Genomic DNA, 24,352 nt, shown 5'->3' on the forward strand with positions numbered 1-24,352 from the left:
ATGATGATGATGACGAAAGTGGTAGGATAAGATGGCGATGACGATGATGATGACGACGAAAGTGGTGATGATAATAATGGCGATGATGATTATTGAGATTATGATAATGAGGATGGATGATAAAGACGATTATGGCGACTTTGATGATGAAAAAATACAAAACTGATAAAATTTTGATAATGCTTGACGCATTGGCATTAACCTGGTTTTATTTTTTTGCGTTTCAGATGGAAACTCTACTTCGGACAAATGAGAATTTGAGTATCATCGCAGAAGAGCATAAGCAGCTCAAAAAAGCGTTCGCCGAAATTTCACAGAGGTGAACGAGACTCGTAATTAAAGCTCACTCTTATGGATATTGTATTTACTTGAAAAAATAAGGTCCGCCCCTTGAACAGGGAAAAAAAAAATTAGCTATAGCGGCAATGTTACCAGTTCACTTTCGGTCGATCATATTACAATCCGCGATGATTTTTAACGGAAAACACGAGAATTATTTAAAACTTGTAAATATAGTGTGTCTATTTGAAATTTCGTTGAAGATATGACTGATAATTTAGAGCGGATGGCTTGTTTAATAGCGCGGATACTAATAGATTCTTTTGTCTCTTGTCGGTTGAGGTTTCCGTTGGCGCTCCGTAGGTAAACTGCCGCTTTAAGTTGATTCCTTACCGCAGCCTTTTCCGCACCTGATATTTTGGTACTTTGTCTCACTTTGTGAATGACCCTCTAACGCATCGATTTGCACTTTGCTAGGCTGGAGACGAGTCAGAGAAGTCTGCTGGCTTCCCAAGATGAGATCAAAGCGTTGACAGAGCTTAGCGAGATGCGAAGACGACACAACGATAACCTTAAGATTCAGCACGATACGTAAGTCTTGGCTAACACTCTTCTCTTTTCATTCTAAAATCCGACGCAGTTAACCCCTCTGATAGTCTCCTCTGTCACGTTGTTCGCTTGAGGTTAATAAGGCTTTGTGTGACTTAACGCTTTGCGTGACTTCATGATTTCGTGACAGAGTTGAGCGAGAAAGGGTGCCTCGGACTTCCGGCAAACAGTCGTTCAAAGTAGTAGAAAGCGACAGACAAGCTGTTAACAAAACTGTGTATAATGAATTGTTCAAAGCTCTGCAATGAAGATGCTGAGCCTCTTAAGACGCGTAACTGTGGTGTCATGGTATATTTTCAATGCTTGCTTTAGGTTTTAAATTTTACTTTTGCTTTCTTCTCTTATTCATAATCGCGCGCACATTTTTCTGGGTATGTGACTTTTTTCCGGCAATTTGGGCAAGTAACACTTACACTTCAAATTCTCTAAGGTCTGCTTTATTGCCAAATAACGAAAACATGAAAGACTATAGTGTTCTAAGCAGAAGTGGAGCAATCAAAGTATGTTAAACGTCTGTTTTCAAGCGCCACTAAACAGCTGAGAGAACTTGATGAAGAGCGTAAAAAACTGCTCCAGCAAACGAAAGACGAGGAGATCAGAATGCAAGGTATCGTCTACTGCTCTATATACACCTATTTCAATAAAGGTTGTCAGTGCAAATGGCAAATGGCGATTGGCAAATGGCAGTCCTACGACCGAAAGTAGCCATGCGTCACGAAGAATATGGATAAATCAAAACAATTATCCATTAAAGGTTACCATAAGCCATCTACCGTTTGCCATTTGCACTGACAACCTTTTTGTGAAATAGGTGTATGTCTTTATGTAACGAAAAACAAGAGAAACCACTTTGTTATGACCAACAGCACCTATATTTCGGCTCTGTACAACATCCTACGGAAGGAGGAAGAAGGAGAAAGGAGGAAGGCTGTTGTACACAGCCGAAATATAGGTGCTGTTGATCATTACAAAGTGATTTCTCTTATTTATCTTTATTAGTTAAATTGCATCGAGAATCTAGTTTTGACAACACAAAGAGATGCTTGTGATTTATTTATATTTATGTAACGAAGGATTTTTGCTAGGTTACTAGTGTCAAATTGTTGATTTCTAGCCCACAAGCCTATACTAATTTTTAACGTGTGACTACACTTATGAATGCTACAGCAAGAGTCTTTGCCCCTTCGTATGTGATTCCGTTTGTCCGTATGCCGTATACCTGGTCCACACTCGTGACATAGGCGTGGGCAATCTTATGTTCATATTTTCAAGTTTGAATAGATCAGCATTAAAGTCATGAGCCCGAAATAACGACAAGGACATAACATAAGAGAAAAAAAAAACATGTTTTTTTTTTCTAGTCGTTATGTCCGTGTGGTTATGTCCGTGTGGTTATGTCCGTGTGGTTATGTCCGTGTGGTTATGTCCCTGTGGTTATGTCCGTGTGGCTATGTCCGTGTGGTTATGTCCGTGTGGTTATGTCCGTGTGGCTATGTCCGTGTGGTTATGTCCGTGTGGTTATGTCCCTGTGGTTATGTCCGTGTCGTTATATCCGTGTCGTTATGTCCGTGTCGTTATGTGGTTATGTTATGACACTAGTGTTCACCAGGCATTATTTCCATTCTCGTCTGTCTTTCCGCAAGCAAACGTTTTGCCACTTCGCAAGCCTTAAAACTCTAAACTTGATTATAATGTTCTTTGCAATACTATTACAGAGTATAAGAACAAAGTGAAAACACTTGAGCAGACGATATCCACATGTAAAGAGGAATTGACGAAAAACGAGAAGATAAAAAGTGACGTCATGCGCAAGGTGAGGTCATGTTTTACGTCACTTCCGTTTTATCAAAACTAGCCGGTTGCCTATGGTTGCCTTTAAAGATCATGGATATTCCTGACAAACATTTTACTTTTTTAATTACGATGTTTAATGTGCCATGGTCAGGCGTAGCATGTTACTGTTTAAATTTAAATCTTGAAGACCAAATATTATATGTGATGAAATTACTAAATAGCCATCGTAATTGACTATCTACCAAATTCAAAATGAAATTTTTGATAAACTCCCCCAAATCAGTCGATGAAAATGACTGCTTTCTCATACTTGGCATTTTGCTAGGATAACAAAATGACGGCTGACTAAATATATATAAATCCTTTCCAGGTGTCTTCACTAGAGTCTCTGTGTCGGCAGCACGAGCAAGTGATCAAAGAACGCGAAAACACAATCAAGCAGCAGCAACAAGAGCTTACTCGACACTCGCAGATCTCCGCCATGATCCACAGTCTGAGCAGCGGGCAGATTCCCGAGATAGCTCCTCATGGCCTTAATGTGAACAAGACCTTGACTTGATAAGGGTCCCAAGGGCTTAATGTGAACAAGACATTGACTTGATAAGCGACCAAAGAGTATTATGTGAACAAAACATTGACTTGATAAGGGTCCCAAGGGCTTAATGTGAACAAAACATTGACTTGATAAGGGTCCCAAGGGCTTAATGTGAACAAAACATTGACTTGATAAGCGACCAAAGAGCTTAATGTGAACAGGACCTTGCATTGACCTAATAGGCGATGCAAGGGCTTAATGTGGACTAGACCTTGACATAATAAGCTATCAAATGTCTTAAAGGGCTGCGCGGTCTATTATTTGATCAAACATTGTTCGACGCTTTCCTTATAACGATGACTGTTTGCACTTAAAAATTGGGGTCGCCTTTATCATTCGTAAGGTCCCAATAACTATTCTGGCGGAAACATTTCATTCTCTGTATTCTTAAATAATAATAAATCCAAGCTCTTGTACTACAATTCTGAAATATACTGTATTTTATTTTTGTACATAGAAATATAACAATGTGTGCAAATTTACCAGTGTACACCACTTATCTTTTACAATATGTATTTTTACAACTCTCATCGTAGTACTATCGAGAATAAAACTACTACAAATAACTCCAGAATTGTCACTTTATTTTTCAAGTGCGACGCGCACCACCGCATATATTGCGATTGTTTTGGTTTTTCCATTTTAATCCTAGCTACAAACAAGTCATATTTGAATGTTAGCCTCTAAGAAAAAGCCGCATTAAGGTGCACCTAGGCCTAGATACATAATTCCAGATTTTTTTTAGAGTCAAACGGGATTTTTAGAAAATTTCAGGATTTTAAGAAAATTATTTAGGGTTATAGGAATTTTAAGTAAAAACTGCCGATTTTCGGTAGAAATGTGATTCTTTCAACTAAACCGATCGTCAATAACGTTGTCAATAACCTTGTTTGGCTATTTAGTTACTGTCATAAAAAAAGTACCAGTCAGCGGCTTTGGCCATATTACCAGAATGCCTTGTTGGCTTGTTTTCTTCACTGTGTAAAACATGTGTAAATCGTGAAAAGTAATTTCTTTCGATGCGAATAATGCTGAATTGCGCATTTATACATGCACAATAAATAAAAAAAAACACAACATAACGATATATTTCTTATAATTAAGGGAGAAATGGCATATTTATAGAAGAAAAAAAATAAGAAAATTCGAGATTTTTAGGAAAGAATTCGTGATTTCTAGACATTTTTGGGAGTTATGTATCTAGGCCAAGGTGCACCGGACCACCTGGGCTAGTCCCAGGCCCTTTCCTGCCAGTATAGGCCAAGGTGCACCGGACCATCTTGTGTCAAGGGCATGGCTAGATATTTGCATTCTCATTGGCAAATTTTCTAAAAGGTGGTCACTGCTGTATGCGTCGCACTGTAAAGCCATTGGCAAAAATGGCCTAGCCTATATATTTGTTTGTTAAAAAAAAAAAGATATTTTAATTCTTTTTTATAGCCGAATTCGTTGTTGCGCGACCGAGAATTCAAATCCAGTCTTGGAATAGGGGCTAGTCAATCATACCACCGCGACCAACAAAATTCCCTTCCCGCATGCAGTTAGATGCTTTATGACGCGTCATAAAGTATGAAAGCCATCAATTGGCTTAGACAATTTATTGAGGATTTTGAATTCGCCGAGGTCACCCAACAACGAATTCGGCTATAACATTACATTTAACAATTTCTTGATACGTCAGGCACTTGAAGGAATTGTTCAACTTGCCATGATGTCGTCTACTGTAGACACGATAAATATTATATAAATACCTACTCTAACCCGCCTTCCCTTTTCGTTAGTTTTTGATTGCCACGTTTTAATGAACAGTCCATCACCAGAAAATGAGATACAAAAGTTAGATTGAAGAATACTACCTGAATTGTTATGGTTTTTCTGCTTAGCGTAGCGCCCTAGGTCAATCAACAAATATATTTGAAGAATTGTAACTTTTGAACCTTCCAGAGGATACTTGGAGTCCGTCGATCCGATTCGTGACATGTAGTTTTGTAGACTATGTAACCCAGTAGATGTTCATAGTAAATAAAACCCGCTTGAATCACTATAAATTTTAATCCATCCTATAACGTTCCATCCTACAACTAAAACAACTCGATTCTATTTTCTAAGTATCACATAATACAGGGAAAGTTGTACAAGTTTGAACGTTTTGAACAGCATTGTCACGCATGTGTCAGATCTACGGACTTTCAGTTCCAAGGATGAGCATTAGTTGCAACTATTGAAGCCACAGTCTTTTTAAAGAAAGCCACGGGATCACTAAACTTATTGGCCAAAAAAGGTGAAAGCTATTTGCTTTCTTTCATCGACTTTTTTATCCTGCAGATATGAATGGCCTGTTCTATAATGTAATTTAGTGTCGTGTTAATATTTTGTGCTTTGTTATATTTTACCTACGACCCTTCTTGGGACACTTGATTCTGAGCAAGTCTTGTACTTGTTTGGGAGAAATTTCGTAATCAAACATATAAAAGTCGTCTAATTTTGCTCGTATGAACCGACCATCGAAGTCGAAGCTGCCCACGGATGCTTTATAACCCCAATCGGTGTCCAGCAGACCGTTGCCGGGTCCCCTTGCCTTCAGCTCGCCGTCGACGTAGACCTGAAACGCCCATGATACAATGACCCAAAACCCGCGGTTAGTAAACTTTGGAAGTTTAGTTAATTATAATGGCAGCTGTCAATCTTTGTCTGGTGTTTGTAGGGGTATGGGGAGGGGGTGTTTAGGTAGGTAACAACCCCTATCCCTGAGAACAGGAATCAACAAAGAAAACTAACATAGAAAGATGAGTTTGAGGACAAAGGAGAAAATTACTTTTTCTACATCTAACGTCTTGCCGCAATTACTTTGGATTTTCGTTTATCAGCGGCCCACTGAAAAGGAAACATGGTTATTTGCACTGAAATCGTGTCGTAATCGCCCTTGTTAGGGTTTATTGAGGGAAAATAGCATTTAAAAAAAAAAAAAACAAATGCGCGACTGAAGTCTGATACCCCTTAAACGATTTTGATTGAAGGTTTTTCAATCACTCGCTGAAGTCAGCTGACAGAAAGCGATTCTTTGAGTGTCTTGGTATCCTACGAGGATAAAAGACGGCGTTTGCCTTTTTTTCATAAACGCTAGAAACATCTGTTACCAAGACGCCTGGCGTTACACAACAATTTTCCGTTACCTTGGCGTTTCCCGCCCTAGCTTGGTAGGTCGCGGTCACATGGAACCAGACATTTGGGCGAATGACGTCATCTGTCATGATGCTGAAAACGGGATTATGCTCGCGCGTTCGATGAAACCAGCGGATTTTTCCGTCGTCTATCTCAAAGTGATACCCTCCTGAAAACAAGAAAGAAGAAATGCGTTGTGTTTGTGGCGGTGCGGTCATTCAATAAATAAACAAATTTGTCATAGCAAATTCAAAAAGGCATAGTTGCATAGACTTTATTAAGGCCATGTAATAGAAGCGCGCTAGCAAAATGTCAAAGCTCGGTCTAACTGCCCTCAAAATTCTATCCATAAACAACCAATGTTTATTCTTACCATGTTTTATCGTTTTTTATACACTAATCTGCCCTCGAACTCGCACAAACAAAAACACCTCGGTTTCCTTAGCCAAAAATCTTTCCTTAGCCAAAAATCTTTCCTTAGCCAAAAATCTTACCCTTACCGATTATTTGTCCAACGTTTATCGCCCTCGCCGTGCTAAAGATTGAGTGACTCCCACGTGTACTATCTCTAATGTTCACCCATCCCGCTATGGACACGCCTTCTCTTGGCTTTCTCCTGAACGTCAGATCTTCAAGCAAGATATTTCCAAACTGCCCAAGCTCGGCGTAATGACCGCAGACGCCGTTATAAGGGAGGATGCGACTGTCAAAGCCCATGTAGGCGTTGTTGCCTTTACCTGACTGATCCACTAAGACGTGGTTTTCGATCTCTTCAAAATCCAGGTTAAGCACTGGGAAAAAAATGTTAAGAGCATTTTTAGGCCAAGATTGTACTTATTGTAATAAAAGCTATCCATTACTTTATCAGGGCAACCTGGCCTTTTTTTGATTGGCAAATGTTTTCTTTTGTCAGCCATCTTGGACTCAATTGCTGTTCTTGAGCTCACTTATCTCTACATGCACTTCGTATGATTGAAATTTGTTAATCCTCTTGTTGTGAAGCCAGGATATTTCAAAGGATATTTAAATTTATAAAAACAACACCAAGGTAATCCCGGCTTTAAATTACCTGCACAAATATCATTTTACTTGAAATAAATTTTTTTATTCATACTGTGGTACGGAACCACCCCTGGGTACAAAACCAACTGAACAACTCCTAGATCGGCCACTGATTCCTGGACTTACCTGGACACTCAGGCTGATGACATGGGATGGTAGCAATCTCTCGACCAGTCTTTGGACAGTCCCTGCCGTTACACTGCCTTGAACGCGTTCGCTTACCAACACCACACGTGACGCTGCACTTGGAGTACCCCGACCACTCCGTAGACGCTGTGAAAATAGCAGCAATTATGTCAATGGTCGAGAACCTTTTGACAAGGGCAAGAAGTACGCGCAAGGTTCTATTGTTCTGCGGCAAAAAGGTTTCTTCAAAAAGGATTTTTGTAATACTTAATATACAGGCAGAACATATTTTTTATAATATATTTTAAAAAACTTTGAGGAGGTTACGTAAAAAGTATGCTCCTTTAAATCTTATTTGGGTCGATAGTTTCTACTTGTCTAATTTTCACAAGGTTCTTAACACCAGATTTTTCTTATAAGGCATAATACATAAAATAATAAAACCCAAAACTTAAATATTCGAAAAAATTCGGCAAAATTTTGCAAAGTACAATTATTTTTCTAGTATTGACAAAAACTTTTTGTCAATACAGACCAGTGGCACATCCCTTGCAACATCAGACTCCATCTGGAAACTATACTAATGATCACTTAAGAAGTTCTCATATCGAATCCTTATAAAATAGAACTTAAAAAAATCGGGTACTTCTATAATAGCACGGGTTGATGTCTGTAATTGCAAGTTAGTATAGATGCCGTTTTATATATAATTAGAAAACCCAATAATGAAGGTACTTTTCAAAAAAACATTCAGACTTTGTCAAAAAGTCCTTACCTTTACATGGCGGCGTGAAGCATGGCACCATCTCAGTCTCGATGCCATCCACCGTGCATTCGATTGCGTTACACTTCCGGTAACGCTCCTTCACGCCACGTCCACATGTCACGCTACATGAACTAAATTTTGACCAATGATAGCCCTCCAACTCTACATGCGCTTTGTTGTTATTCGTGTTACCCCTGGCCATTTGCTGGACCATAATGTTATGTTTCGAAGTTCTATTCACAGGGTCTCCCAATTTGTTTATCCTTCTTGTGCCCTGTTTACTACTCTTCTTTAGTTTACCATGGCCCTTGGCCTTTTGGACTGCTTTGCTTTTTGACTTGGACTGACTATTTATTCCCTTTGTATTGTTTCTATAATAATCAAGCACATGAAATCTCGACATCCCTTCAGTGTTCTTTTCTCGAGACTGTTGCAAGACCCTCTGTTGATCCATGGTCTTATAAAACGGCACTCTAGATGCGCCTGGTCTATTTGTGAACGAAGTAGCATCCATGTGCCCGTATATTGGAGCCCTCATTCGACCCTCTGCCACTCCAGAATTTAACATAAAAGCTGTCTCAGGGTTACCAACATTGCTATAGAACTGTCCAGACTGGGGGCTGTAATAAGCCCTATTTTTAGCGCCCAGAAAGAACTGCTCAGCCTTGCTATTTTGCAAAGTCATAAGGCTGGGGTTTCCTTGGGCTATATTGCTGTATAGCGGGATTGGTTTGAGTGATGACGAACTGGGCACTAAGCCCATCTGTGTTTGTACTGTTGCCTCGTTTTGCAGCTTCATGAGGACTTTCTTTGGGAGTAAGAACGAGTGAGAGTTTTTCTCCGACAACTTGGACGCTTTCGAATGGCTGGCGCTCATAGCTGAAACAATTAGTTTTGTTGGAAATATTATGTATTCTTTATTGTTTTATCGTTTAGAGCTATACAAGCTCGACCCCAAAACAAGTTGCGCTTCAACTGTGAAAAAAATAGTGTTAACCTAGTGTTAACCTCGATCACAGATAAAAAAACAATGAGGATTTTTGGGAATTATACATTGCTTAATTCTTAAGCCCAGCCAACCATGGCCCCATGGGATTCAATTCGTAAAACTTGAGATATCGTACCAAATATTCAGAATTCACATGACTAGATTGATGCACCACACACAAAACAATGGGAAACAAAACGATAGAACGGGAATGTAATAAAAAAATGAGGAAATCCAGCCTATTACGTTAGGCCTTACTTAGGCCTTAGATCCGTGGTCAGTTTACTATACTTTTAAAATAGAAAAAGGGCGTTAACGATCTCCCATCCAGGGTCATTATTAAAAGCTTCCATAGTAATATGTGTTTGTTATTTTGTCTAAGGCCACGCTGTTACTTACCCTCATTATCACAGCCATATATTTCCGACCTCATGCATATGAGCCTGCCGTGCCAGGTCAGTGGATATATTCTGATGAAACGTGCCATAACAGGATGCCTGAGATGACGAATGGAAATTGTGTCTTTGTCGTCATTACCAGAGAATACCTGCCAATTAAACCGATATATCAGCTTTATATTATATATTACCTTTATTGGTATTGTAGATCATTATTTATCCGCCCTTGTGAATTTGTGGTCATGGAAAAACATTTAAAATGGAATTACTTGTTCGTCAATCGCTAGCAATTATATATCAATATGTTCCGGTTATGGATGAGTACGAAGGTTATTAATGGGTCCAATTCATGCTTCGTGATCGTTAAATGTCATTCACCACCTTGGTCTTTGCAGTTCGTACCTTTAGCTGGCTGTTTTCAGTGTAGTTATTCCATCCTATGTTATTTATGCTGTACTCTATGCGGTATTTTGTTACCCACTGGTCAGTGGAAACTTGGCCTTGAGTTCCGATACCTGTACCCGAGAAATGACATCATTTAACGGCTCAAGATGCTTTTAACTGTGTTTTGTATTTTGTTTTCGCCAAAGGCGTATCTTCATTAGTATTCTTTTATAAAATAACTTATATGGAAGGGTCATTTATATAAAGCACACTGACGAAGTAAATTCTACTCTATCCGGCGTTTCCCCTGGAAGTGAAATAATCACAGTTCCCTCCTCGCGTTTTTAGAATCTGGTGTAATTTCTGTGGCATAAGCGCCCGTCCTGCTGACCAAATCCTTTCATCCGATTGGCTAATTGGCTATAATCATTACTTGAAGCGGTTTTAAAAACCTTACCCGTAAGCTTGACTGGATGCTGAAGATCTACTTGGAGAAACCGCTGACCATCATCTTTTGTAGTGCACCAGCTTCCCTTATGCCCTCTCGTTCCCTGTTCCTCAGTTATAAGACGGCCAAAGAAAGGCGCGTGGGTATGGTCCACACCCGAGGACGCTGATATTGCCTTGTCTGGGATTTTTCCATTTGCCATTCCCATTGGATAAAAGCATTCGGGGCAGCTCGGCCTTTCGCATGGCTTTCGTTGCACAAAGTTTTGATTTCCTCCTGTGCAGCCTGGATGGCTGGGATCCCTGTTGCATGGTACCAGGGTCTTTACAGTTCCACGGCCACAGCTGGAGCTGCAGTCAGCGAACTGAGACTGGGTTGGGTCAATGATCGCTGTCTCGGCTGTTTCCTCTGTAGTATCCGATAATAGACCTGGACCGAAAAAGTTTTTAAGACATTTTTATATACATGCACACAAAATAAGACAAATAGAAAACATGAATGAATGTGTAGATGAAAACTGAGAAACTATTATGTAAAAAAGTTGTCGGAAAGAAGTAATGATTAAATAATTGATGACAGACGGATAAAAGGAGGCAGCCATAAAGCGAAAATACTACATTAAATAAGCACAGTTGACAAATTAAAGCTGCATTGTCACCAGTTTACTTCCGGAGGTCCGACGAAAACCTCAACCGTTAAAAGACAAAAGAATCTATTCGAATCCGAAATATTTAACAGGCCATCCGCTCTAAATTAGCAGTCACATCCTCAAAGAAACTTCCAATATGCAAACTATATGCTTTCTATATTTTGAAATATTTTTCGTGTTTTCCGTTAAAAATCATCGGAATTCTTACGTAATCGACCGGAAGTAAACTGGTGACAATGCGGCTTTATTAGAAAATCGGAAGGGCATTGGCCCGACCGAGGAGGGGTTTAGAAGATGTTCAAATGTAAAGCGGAATGTAGGAAACCTGACAGTTCTATTGGGTCAGGTATGTGTACGAAAACCAATATGTTATAAATATTTGAGACAGAAGACAAACAGACAAATACAGAGGGAAAGAGAGGCAACAAACATACACAAGCGATAAATATGGAGAAAGAAAACAGAAATATCAACAGATGGACAGACACGGACTGACAGACAGAGGAGTGATTTGAGAGTGACTTACCTGTGATACACCCGTACAGTTCTATTCTCATGCAGATGCTCTCGCCGTACCAAGCCAGTGGGTAGAACCGAACGAATCGAGCATCAAAGAACTTGGTCAACCAGTGGATCTTGACGCTGTCCTTGTCGATATTCCCGACAAATGCCTTTGAAAGGTACACGATTAATTGATTACTGTATACAAGGGCATTAGGATAGTGAAGTTGTGTTTATGTATGGTATTATAAACAATTGAATGCGCGCAACCTTATGTGTCGCTTTTTGAACACACCTCGCCTGTTCCATTTTTGCTCACGCAGTCATACTTGCGGCCCGTCTGACTGTGACACAACTTGAAGCTTGTCACGAAGCAGTCGAGTACAGAAGCCCCTTGTATGGCAACGCCTTTAAAATAAAATTATCTATTATTATTTAATCACCATTTATTATTGATATTTTCATTTATTGTGATGAGTTATCCGCATCAGCAGCAGGATCTACTCTAATATGATTTTAATAATCATTGTCATTATCATCATCCCACTTTCATAATCAACACTGTCATGACAATGATTCGTCATTCATTATTATGTCCCTTAATCATCATCATCACCATAACCATCATCATCACCATTATTATCATTATCATCACTTCAACCATCAACACCACCACAAGCACCATACTCACCATCATCATCATTATCATCATCATCAGCAGCAGCATCACCATCATCATTATCATCATCACCATCATCATTATCACTATCACCATCACCATCATCATCATCATCATCATCATCATAACTACAAGCACAATTATCATTATCACCATCATTATCATCATTATCAACTTTATTTCAAGCATGATCATCACCAGCACCGCTACCACCACCATCATCAACAGCATCATCAGCAGTATCACCACCACCACAACCACCACATCTTCATCCCAAGATAATCGCCATCTTACCCGAGACCGTCTTCTCATCTCGAAGGTCTATTGTGAGGTAGGGCTCCTTGTCATCATCATCCGCACACCACGCGCTGCGTTTAGGGTCGTCGTAGAACGAGATCAGGTTAAGTCTTGAGTAGTACGGTTTATGCGGCTGGAGTGTTGAAGAGGCCGTGATCTGTTCGTCTTTTATGCGCATATCCTCCATCCCGATCGGTGTAAAGCACTCTGACATGAAATATTCAGGCAATGTGAATGGTTATTTAAGTTTCGTCGACATTTTGACGCCTTAGCAATATTCCAAACGTGGGAAAGCATCCATTTCCAATGGATGATTTCGGAGGCTTTTGCAATGTTGTGTTTTGAACTTGGTAAATAAATTATAAAACTTTGTTTTAAAGATTTCTTCACATAATTTGTGTTAAAATATTGAATAAAAACAATGAGAAAGGTTTTGCTAACAAGGCCTTTTTAAAGGAATTCCGCCTAAATTTGAGCAAGTTCTTTTGTTTTCTAAAATCTCTTATTGGCCTCAAAATGTGATGGCGAGCTTAAAGAGCCCTTGTTATTTACACCTTTGTTATTGTTTTGATTTAACATTGGAAGGCACGTAATTTCCTGAAATCTCGAAATAACCATCTAAAAACAAAATTTAAAACTATATAATTTACCAAACTCAATCGAAAATATCGCATTTGTTTCCCAAATCAGCCGATGGAAAGGGAAGCTTTTCTACGCTTGGTACATTGCTGGAATGAGAAGATGACGGCTGTTGTTTGAATCTAAAAAGGACCAGGTGCGTTAGCCCGGCGCAATATCGCCTGGCATATCATCTATTCTAGAGAAGACCTATAACTGTGAACATGTAACTCACCTTTCTCGAATTTGCACCTCTTCATGAGTTTTTTAATCTCTTCCTGTGTCAGTGCCTGGTTGGAAATGTAGAACTCATCCACCATTCCCTTCAAAAGTCGCTCCCCTTTATGCTGTCCGATACCAGCCTTCCTCGTCCAATCCTGAGACAGCAAACCCGCGCCTTCCTCTCTCATCACAAATTTTGCATTCACGTAAACCTCAGCAAACTTTGTCTTCGAGTCATACACCCCTGCCACGTGTGTCCATACATTAGCAGGCACAATAACTTCTGTTGTAACGTTGAAGATTATTCTTCCTTTGGCATTTCGATGAAACCATCTTACCGCCCCACCATCCACTTCATAATGGTACTGCCCATCTTCGTGCGTGGAATTCACTCCCCCTATTGTATCAAATATTGAGTTTGGCGTGTCTACTGTGTTTAGTTTTACCCATGCAGCGATTGTTACTTGGGTCCGTGGTTTGTTTACAAAGCGTTCTCCGTCGAGTAACACGTCTCCGCCGTTCAGGTCGACGCCTTTTCCGCATTTCTCGCTAAAGCGCACGAGACGGGCGAAGTTGACAATGCGCGCGTCGTTATGGAGATCAGACCTGTCACGAATGATGTCGCGTTTGACGATCTTCTCGAAGCGCAAATAGAGCACGGATTTCTTGATAACTGGAACATAGGATACGCACAATGTTACTTGGTGTCCCTATTTAGACGTGGTATTTTTTTATTTATTTTTTTGTACTCTGTGATGCTGTGACGGGGGAGGGGGGGGGGGGGTGGCTTCAGAGGCGGATCTAGCTTTTTGCCAAACGGAGGGTTTTCCCCAAAAGTTTCGTCGTTTATCTTTGTAACGGCACAATGAAAACAATAAAAAAGGCAACCCTACAGAGGTCAATAGTGATTTCAAATAGCTAGAGTTGGTTCTGGCAATAGACCGCCATTTGTTGCTATGTCTGTTCACAGATGTCTTATTGGGGGGACGTTGGCGGGGTTAATTACCGAAATACCGCACAAAAGTTTCGAAAATACCGCAATACCGCAGAAAAAAAGGAAATATCTCTACCGCACAGAAGGACGAGATTTTGAAGAGCATGCGCGACACCCCGACATTTCCTATGTTTCCCGCTAGATCATCCCGTACCACGGGCAAATCCCGCGCATCGCAGGACTAATAAGCACCGCAATATTTATTTTTTTTAACGCAATACCGCTTTTTAAAAAGCAAAATCCCGCAGTTGAAATTGTAAATACCGCATCACCTCATTTGTTTTGCTTTTTTCCCGCAATATCGTATAAAAAAAAGGCCAATACAGTAACCCCCCCCCCCCCCACCTTCCACCCTTACTTGATTGTGATTCCTGGTCTTCTCTTAACGCAGACGAAGTCGATCCCCAGGGCTCTCCTGCAAGATGACAAGACAGCATTTTAAACTCCGATCCGCCACTGCTTTAAAATCGCGTAACAGGTTAGTTTCTATAATTTTTTATCGTTTTCGGGTATATAGATTTAAATGAGACTGTTTGCGCCACCTAAAAACATGTTTAAAGGGAGTAAAAGAAATAGGAATGCGTATGACAATGATTGACATTGACAATCAGTCGTTCAGATAAAAAAACAGTGCTTTTAGAGAATTTAAAATCAAATTTAAAAGCTTCAAATATGATTATAAGATATTTTAATGAAACCCCACACTTGATTACTTTAATTTTTAATTTCTTGATGATAATAAAATACAGTATTGCTTCATACTTAAAAAAAACATTCATAGAACAATATTTCTATCGATGGTGATAACTGGATAATCTTTTATCTTTATCTTTTATCTTTTTTACTTTTGTTTTAATTTGTTAAAGGTTGCAATGTTGAAAATGCACTTTTATAACCTCCGTCGCTTAGCATCAATATAAGATTCGTTGGCTCCGATAGCAAATCCGAATGTGATACCTAGCAAGTTTACAGATTACGAAACACTCTTTTGTATTACTGTAAATGTTTTTAATCTAGATTCTAATCCGGTACCTTTCTTTGAAGCTGTTTCTACATCTCCTGAAGAATAGACAAAGAATGTTTAGGAATGTTTTTCTGTATTGCAACACTCAACAACACGCTCGACAGCACGCTCAGCAACACATGTAACACGCTTAGTAACATCCCCAGCTACATGTCCAACAACGAGCTCAACAGCACGCTCAGCAACACGCACAACGACATGCTCAGCATAACACGCAACGACACGCTCAGCATAACACGCAAAGACACGCTCAACAGCACATGTAACACGCTTAGTAACACCCCCAGCTACATGTCCAACAACGAGCTCAACAGCACGCTCAGAAACACGCACAACGACATGCTCAGCATAACACGCAACGACACGCTCAGCATAACACGCAAAGACACGCTCAAAAGCACATGTAACACGCTTAGTAACAGCCCCAGCTACATGTCCAACAACGAGCTCAACAGCACGCTCAGAAACACGCACAACGACATGCTCAGCATAACACGCAACGACACGCTCAGCATAACACGCAAAGACACGCTCAACAGCACACGTAACACGCTTAACGACACGCTGATTAGCACCCCCAGCCACATGTCCAACAGCACGCTCAGTCACGCTCAACAACACCTTTAAAACACGCTCAGCAACAACCTCAAAAGACATTAAATATCAGCGTGTTTTCTGCTTACCTTTCTTGCAGCCATATAACTCCATACGCAAACAATTTGTCAACCCGTTCCAGGCCAGTGGTCGAACTCGTATTGCTGTGGCCGTGACCCCTGGGAACCAGTGCGTGACTACAGTGTTGCGGTCGGAGTTCCCTGAAAGATCCTGCGCGCAATAAAACTTTTTCAGGAAATACCCATAGTTCCATATCAAACATATTCCCCACGGATATCGTATGTATTGCCTTATATGGGCATAGATGCCCATATTTAGAAGAGCTAAAGTTTTCGTGCTCCCAGATCTCTAGAAAACATGGTGAAAAATACTCATTCCTGTCAATTTGCGACTCGCGGCAAAAATTATTTACCAAAACTTGCTCGCTTGGTCAAATCTTTTCCTTACTAATCCTATAAAGTCCTTAGACCCAGGCCTCCAAGTGATTGACCGAGCGGGTTTGAAGGTCACCCAAATATTGATATGGTGAAAAAGTAGAATAAACAGATTGTTAAATTGTGTGCGAGCAGACTTTTATTTGGTTTTAACGGCTTAAGGTAATTTTCAAGTAAGGTTAATTTAATTAAACATTAAAGTCCCTACTCAGCTCTCACATTTTAAAAGTATTTTACCCTTCAACAATTATATCTTCTCTCAATTATATCTCTTCAATTATATCTTTCGAATTTACGCGTCTTGTCTCTTTTTCATTCTTTCATTTAGCCTCCAGTATTTTTAAACATGCAGTATGTTTATCACGGCGACATTTAACTAACGCTCCCCCGACAGAGCAAAAAAGGCATAAAATTTTCCAATTCTCAATATATAAGGCCAAGATTCCTCATACAAGGAGTTCCTCTGACCAAAAGCTTAATTCCAAATATTAAAGAAATTTAGAAGATATGAAATTTAGATATTAGCGAGCAAAGTTGGCTAAATTTCTGATCAGAGCCCGACTTCTCCCTAAAAACGAGGAGAATTCATACTTTGAACATTTGAAAATTGTACATCAAGCATCATATCTAGAAGACGAATCCATTAGAAAAAAAAACTCTTTTTGATATGTTGGTTTACATAACATAAGGAACCTCTATGCAAAAATTCAAGCTTACTGACCTTATATTTTGGGAAAACTTGCCATTTTTTTTGCTCTGTCCGTTCCCCCGCATATCAGAATCATACGAGGGGTCTGTTTCCATCGCCTAATTCAAACCAGTTACTAAAGGTAACTTTCAATCAAATATCCTTAATGAATAGTCGCTTTTAATCATTAATTGTTATTTTAAAGTTTCCTTTCAAATAACAAAGACGCGGTTGAACGCCATAAATACGGATGCAATAGCTTACCAAAATCGTGCCTTTGTCTCTCACAGGCTTCCACGTGCTGCCGTCCGTAGTGTAGGAGATTGTGTACCGCGTCACCCAGTTGTCAAACAGCGCTTGGCCCTGAGTGGCTATCCCTATGGCAACGGTAAGACGATTTTTATATTTAGGGCTTTTTAAAAAAAACGTCTCTATTTTTTGGTCGTGGTATATTGTCAGAACGAGTTGGCTTCTTCGAAAGTGTATATCTTCATGTGGGTTTCCAATAAAAAGATTGTAGCACGTTTCTCAAGTGCTGTAGAAATGGGAGTGGGACAGTGTACTTTGATTGGCTGAACCGCCACTGGACATCAATCGAATTCGATTGGTCAGCGGTCTTACAGTTGTCAGCATGGCCCGCCTTCTGTGTCCTCAGAGAAAGGTAAAAATATTTCGTTATTCCGCTCAAGTAAAGTAACTATTTTTTTTTATTGTATTCATTTCGACTGTGTGGGTATCACCAAATGGGATTCCAGTGAAGAATTAAGTAAAGAATTCATTCAATACTAACCTTGTACGTATGTTGAATTCCCAAAGTCTACTTGTAAGAATTCCGTATCGTCCGCAAACGCCGAGCACCACCCCCCACGGGATCCGACAGGTACCTGGTTCAGCCGTGCGTGGAATGGTTGATGCCTGTTATCATATGACGATGATGCTGTCATCTGGGCGTCTGTGATGAGACCGTTGGACACCCCAAGGTCCTGTTTGCAGGCTACATTGGTAGATATCAGGTCAGTGTCACCATATTACGGAATACACTGGCGTAATGATACAGTTTACATCGACTTCGGGACGATATTGCCCCAGAACTCATATCTTTCTTTATTAATCTTTGATATTCATCGGCGGATCTAGGGGGGGGGGGGAGGGGCATTTGACTTTAGAAATAACGAGAAATGTAAGGAAATCTATGGAAGAACAATGAATTCGCCCGCCCCTTTCTTGAAACTCTTGCTTCGGCTCTCTCTTTTTGAAACTCTTGCTTTGGCTCCCTCTTTTTGAAACTCTTGCTTTGGCTCCCTCTTTTTGAAACTCTTGCTTCGACTCCTTTTAAAACTTCTGGATCCGCTCATGTTATTTTCTTTATACTTAAAATTTTTCCACCTTTTTCTGAAGTAAAAACTACTTGACTATCGCTTGGCATGCTTTGTTTCTTTTTTTTTTTTTACAAAAGAGACGAGAATCGTAAAAATTATTCTTTGTTTTGCTGTAAGTATGTCGATAACCATTCCGTAATGGAATCGATTTAGAGATGACACTTTCAAATCCAGGCAAATTGGAATGTTGTTAGAGTTACTTGCCTGTGGGATTCCTGAAATCCTTCGCACGTGGTTTACATGTGGTCTTTGTGATGAAATCACGTGATATCTTGCCGTCGTCCACGTTGCTGGCAAGCCATCTATGGCTGGGAAACTCGTAAACACAACCCTTCTCATCCTTGATCTCAACCTGAGCACAAAATATACCAAGCATCCTTAATTACAAAGTTTTAAGCCAATTTGGATTGCGAGAATCGCTGCTTCGGTTCCGATTTGTCGCGCTCTGATGTGCATTCAAAAAGAATTTGCCTTGCTAGGTGATTCTCATGTCAATCAGATCCTACGCTCCCCGCATCCTAGCCAAGTAGGCCACGTTAGTGGGCGTCGCATTGTGAATGCACTGAAGAAATAATTCCCATTCGTCTAGATACCTAATAGAGTTTTACACACGTTTTCCAGTTAGCTATGTTCAGAAGTAGTTAGTCAATATTTCTTTGTCTTGTAATCAAGCGAATTAGGTGTGCCTGCAATGGGCCTTTTTTCTAGATATTCGGGTCCTGTGGAGTTTCAGCATGCAAGCGTGGCCTTTGCCGATAAAATTGAATTTGCAAGTAGCTAGAAATCGATCAATGTTGGTCTAATTAGTGTTAAAAAATCTACCAACAAACTTTCCTTCTACAGTCCCCTGTTTGTATTGTAAGATATCGGGTGCATACACTCGCTCCAACAAGAACTATTTTGCGTGAATTACCAAAAATTGACAAGGGTTATTTAAAAATTGCTCTCAGATACTTTTTGAACTAGACTTACCTCAGAAGCTAACGCTGAGAAAACTAATAATATAACCCCCTTCCCTGATTGTCATGTTGCGAAAGATGTTGTTGCTGGGGGGAGGTCTAGGGAGGCAATGACCATCCTCACCTTGTCTAGGAACCACCCTGCACCAAACCATGTGTTATCGTGTCGAATTCGGATCTTCTTTAATCGGCCTAGCCTCGGAACTTCTACCTCGAATAAGTCGGTGCTGTCAATGAGAGAGATCAGAATGAAGCAACCGTAAAACATTGTGGAGTATACCGTTTGTACTTAGGCAATATTTAGAATATATCTATCCTGAGAAGTTGCTAATATTAAAGTTACGGCAAAAAAGAGCAATTTTACACAACTTGTCTCGCAACAAAAATTGTAAAAAGTCGTTCTACTTTGTGCAACAAAACTTGTGAATGTTGCGCCTACTACACCGAACGCAACTTGTCTTTCAGAGCAAAATAACGTCAACATCTCTAGCCACAGCTCGGACGCGCTTGTGAATTGTTGAAAGCTGAACAAGTTGGATGATTTTGTTACTCGTATTACCGTACCGATGCCGCCATTTGTGTGAGATTTATGACAGATCGATAAAAAGTATGCTAATGCACTAAAGCCCCGTGCAAAAAGGCCCATGCTGACAATCAGCCACGACTGTTCATTACATTGACACAGTGCAAGTTGCCGTTAAGTCGTTAGCCGGGGAATTAGCATGTCTGTACGGGGCTTTAGTATTCTTGTACCGGGTTTAGTATGTTTGTACGGGGCTTTAGTATGTTTATACGGGGCTTTAGTATGTTTATACGGGGCTTTAGTGTGGAGCAGCGTTCGCCATCACTTACTGGTCTCTTTCAAAGTCGTTTCTATTGCTGTTCAGCTCAAATTCGGGCGACTGTCCATTTTCACCAAATATGGTCATAAAAACGCGAGCGTCCGTTCCCGCGCCAAACACGTCTCCTGTGTGCACATACACTTGGTATGGGATACCTGAGATAAAGTTGAGAGAGAGAAATAGTAGGTCGAGTAATAAGTAATACTTTTACTTTAAAGCATGCATAAAACAAATAAATCAACACGAGTTGGAATCGTATATTTACGCCTCTACTATAAAAACACTAAAGTTTAGTTGACGTTACGAGAGTTAGGCCTTCGTTGGAGGAAAAATAGCTTCCATCACGCCTACGCAGACCACCTAGTTAATCTAACAGCTTGTATGTAGTCTCTCTGTTCACACCACCTAGTTATTCTACAGCTTGTCTGTAGTTTCTCTAGTCATACCACCTTGTTATTCTACAGCTTGTTTGTAGTTTCTCTAGTCATACCACCTAGTTTTTCTTTAGCTTTTTTGTAGTTTATCTAGTCTTAGCACCTAGTTATTCTATACAGCTTGTCTATAGTCTTCCTATTCATACCACCTAGTTATTCTACAGCTTGTCTGCTGTTTCTCTACTCATACCACCTTGTTATTCTACAGCTTGTCTGTAGTCTTTCTATTCATACCACCTAGTTATTCTACAGCTTGTCTGCTGTTTCTCTACTCATACCACCTTGTTATTCTACAGCTTGTCTGTAGTCTTTCTATTCATACCACCTAGTTATTCTACAGCTTGTCTGTAGTCTTTCTAGTCATACCACCTAGTTATTCTACAGCTTGTCTGTAGTCTTTCTAGTCATACCACCTAGTTATTCTACAGCTTGTCTGTAGTCTTTCTAGTCATACCACCTAGTTATTCTACAGCTTGTCTGCTGTTTCTCTACTCATACCACATAGTTATTCTACAGCTTGTCTGTAGTCTTTCTAGTCATACCACCTAGTTATTCTACAGCTTATCTGTAGTCTTTCTAGTCATACCACCTAGTTATTCTACAGCTTATCTGTAGTCTTTCTAGTCATACCACCTAGTTATTCTACAGCTTGTCTGTAGTCTTTCTAGTCATACCACCTAGTTATTCTACAGCTTGTCTGTAGTCTTTCTAGTCATACCATCTAGTTTTTCTACAGCTTGTCTGTAGTCTTTCTAGTCATACCACCTAGTTATTCTACAGCTTGCCTGTAGTTTTTCTAGTCATACCACCTAGTCATTCTACAGCTTGTCTGTAGTTTTTCTAGTATACCATCTAGTTTTTCTACAGCTTGTCTGCAGTCTTTCTAGTCATACCACCTTGTTATTCTACAGCTTGTCTGTAGTCTTTCTATTCATACCATCTAGTTATTCTACAGCTTGTCTGCTGTTTCTCTAGTCATACCACATAGTTGTTCTACAGCTTGTCTGTAGTCTTTCTAGTCATACCACCTAGTTATTCTACAGCTTGTCTGTAGTCTTTCTAGTCATACCACCTAGTTATTCTACAGCTTGTCTGCTGTTTCTCTACTCATACCACATAGTTGTTCTACAGCTTGTCTGTAGTCTTTCTAGTCATACCATCTAGTTTTTCTACAGCTTGTCTGTAGTCTTTCTAGTCATACCATCTAGTTTTTCTACAGCTTGTCTGTAGTCTTTCTAGTCATACCACCTAGTTATTCTACAGCTTGTCTGTAGTTTTTCTAGTATACCACCTAGTTATTCTACAGCTTGTCTGTAGTCTTTCTATTCATACCATCTAGTTATTCTACAGCTTGTCTGTAGTCTTTCTATTCATACCACCTAGTTTTTCTACAGCTTGTCTGTAGTCTTTCTAGTCATACCACCTAGTTATTCTACAGCTTGTCTGCTGTTTCTCTAGTCATACCACATAGTTGTTCTACAGCTTGTCTGTAGTCTTTCTAGTCATACCACCTAGTTATTCTACAGCTTGTCTGTAGTCTTTCTAGTCATACCACCTAGTTATTCTACAGCTTGTCTGCTGTTTCTCTACTCATACCACATAGTTGTTCTACAGCTTGTCTGTAGTCTTTCTAGTCATACCATCTAGTTTTTCTACAGCTTGTCTGTAGTCTTTCTAGTCATACCATCTAGTTTTTCTACAGCTTGTCTGTAGTCTTTCTAGTCATACCACCTAGTTATTCTACAGCTTGTCTGTAGTCTTTCTAGTCATACCATCTAGTTATTCTACAGCTTGTCTGTAGTCTTTCTAGTTATACCACATAGTTGTTCTACAGCTTGTCTGTAGTCTTTCTAGTCATACCAGGCTTACCCAGGACTGTGGATATACTGCATAGTAGGATGAGTGATACCACAACATAGAGAGCATTCATTGTATGACAAGGCCCGCCCTGAAAATAAACAAACGTGTCAAAATTCCAGGGATAGGCTACCTACCGAGGTTGAATCTCAACCTCGCTGGCCACTAAATAGAGAGACGTTCGAGGCTCTGGACCCAGGGTAGGGATAGACCGAGATTGTTTATTAAATCAAGGAATCAAAGCACATGATACCGCTTGATCTAAGCGCCACATTCTCCTGCGCAGCCTTCGTTAGTGCTAACACCAAGGGCAGCTATGCAGGAGAGGAACACCCATTCTGCTTTAACAAAACGAGACTCTGACTATCTTACTAATTCTCTGAAATAGTAAAAGAAAACTGCAACTCGGTTCATTTCGATCTATAAGTGAAATAGGCGAAGACGATTAAATATCATGATACTTTGATACTATGAAAGGATATATGTCTTAAAAGCAAATTAGTTTCCGTCCCGTTTTGGTATCTCAAATTCTCGAATATACTGCAAAGGTTTTACTAATCCCACAAATAATGATACGAGCTGACCAACCTATTTTTTTAAAATAAAATAAAAATATTAAAAGGATAACATTTAAAAACGAAATACAATTTCATTATCCGAAAAATACAATAACCCGATAAGAGTGCTCTAGAGTTTCGTCCCTCCTTACCCTCCGCCCCCGGTACTTGAGAGTAACGTAGAAAAACCACGGCCTACTGTACAAAAGCTTACAAAGTGTTTCCTAAAGCCAGAGTTAGGCCAGATCAAAAGGTTAGCACATAGCAAGGAGTACGGAGAACCGAGAAACTTCTCCATAACAACAGGTGTAACCCGTCTCCCGCACAATGTGTTTATTTTCTCTAGCTCTTTTTATAGCTCAACTGGAGAAATTCAGAAAGCTTGTTTAAGGTTTAGGGTGATCTACACTGAGTTTTTGTAACGGATTATTATGATAGTCAAAGCTATAATTATCTTATCTACCATCTAATATTCTACCCAGTGTTGTTTGTGTATTTGGCACTTAAACTCGCTAATTTGAAAAATATTTATTATCTTAAAATATCAGTAAAGGAGAAACATAATTAGATATACCTAATCTTCTATTGGTCTATGTTAAAGCAGGGTATAATCGTGTTAAATACCTTAGTTCTTTTTCTTGGGAGCCGCTAGATGCGTCCATTGAAATACACTGGAGTTGTAAGTTGATTTTCTCACCCAATGATTACTTCATAAACTTGGTATTTGTCCGTCATTTTCACGGCTTTCTTGACATTGATTTCTCGCATTATCAAAGTTACTTTTAGGTCTTTTTTTCTTTAGAAATTTTGCGCAAATTTCACTCAAGTTGGTTCAACGCGCTACTACTGTCCAAAATCAAGGTACTTTCCATGAATTATTAATTACTTTTTATTTATTTATGATCGCTCTTTTAGTCGCTTTCAAAACAGGCCAGAAACAAAGTTTTGACGTTTTAAAGTTTTCTACTTGACATTAAATGCCAGAAAAGTAA

General features: G+C 39.7%; 2 protein-coding genes and 1 long non-coding RNA gene across 4 annotated transcripts in view; 2 read left to right on the forward strand and 1 right to left on the reverse strand.

Annotated features, from left to right (window-relative positions):
- The window catches only part of LOC5512432 (protein CIP2A homolog), a 16,673-nt gene extending 12,830 nt beyond the window's left edge, over positions 1-3,843 (forward strand). The window contains exons 18-22 of one of the 2 annotated variants that reach the window (XM_001632736.3): positions 228-319; positions 757-870; positions 1,413-1,495; positions 2,604-2,701; positions 3,053-3,843. In XM_001632736.3, the coding sequence (XP_001632786.1) occupies positions 228-319; positions 757-870; positions 1,413-1,495; positions 2,604-2,701; positions 3,053-3,241 (576 nt within the window). In that variant the 3' untranslated portion in view covers positions 3,242-3,843. Of the gene's footprint in view, positions 1-227; positions 320-756; positions 871-1,318; positions 1,500-2,603; positions 2,702-3,052 lie in introns of those variants that run through there. The other variant, XM_032381895.2, reaches the window with a different exon arrangement.
- LOC5512421 lies at positions 3,695-24,237 on the reverse strand. The gene is made up of 22 exons (XM_032381894.2): positions 23,985-24,237; positions 22,816-22,894; positions 20,523-20,667; positions 19,795-19,897; positions 18,916-19,063; positions 18,123-18,326; positions 17,597-17,709; positions 16,279-16,420; positions 15,604-15,630; positions 14,930-14,986; positions 13,591-14,250; positions 12,735-12,944; positions 12,057-12,169; positions 11,787-11,931; positions 10,621-11,040; positions 10,182-10,294; positions 9,781-9,928; positions 8,403-9,272; positions 7,628-7,774; positions 6,940-7,230; positions 6,451-6,608; positions 3,695-5,879 (listed from the first exon to the last, which is right to left on the reverse strand). Exons 2-22 carry the CDS (start codon positions 22,874-22,876, stop codon positions 5,667-5,669), a joined length of 4,488 nt encoding a protein of 1,495 aa, XP_032237785.2. The 5' UTR covers positions 22,877-22,894; positions 23,985-24,237; the 3' UTR covers positions 3,695-5,666.
- On the forward strand, positions 11,805-16,331 carry LOC116618348. The gene is made up of 4 exons (XR_007306682.1): positions 11,805-11,940; positions 13,428-13,512; positions 14,963-15,049; positions 16,290-16,331. It is a non-coding gene; the product is annotated as an uncharacterized LOC116618348 (long non-coding RNA).
- Positions 24,238-24,352: the final 115 nt, after the last annotated feature.

Source organism: Nematostella vectensis, chromosome 15, assembly GCF_932526225.1.
Source record: "Nematostella vectensis chromosome 15, jaNemVect1.1, whole genome shotgun sequence".
NCBI lineage: Eukaryota > Metazoa > Cnidaria > Anthozoa > Actiniaria > Edwardsiidae > Nematostella > Nematostella vectensis.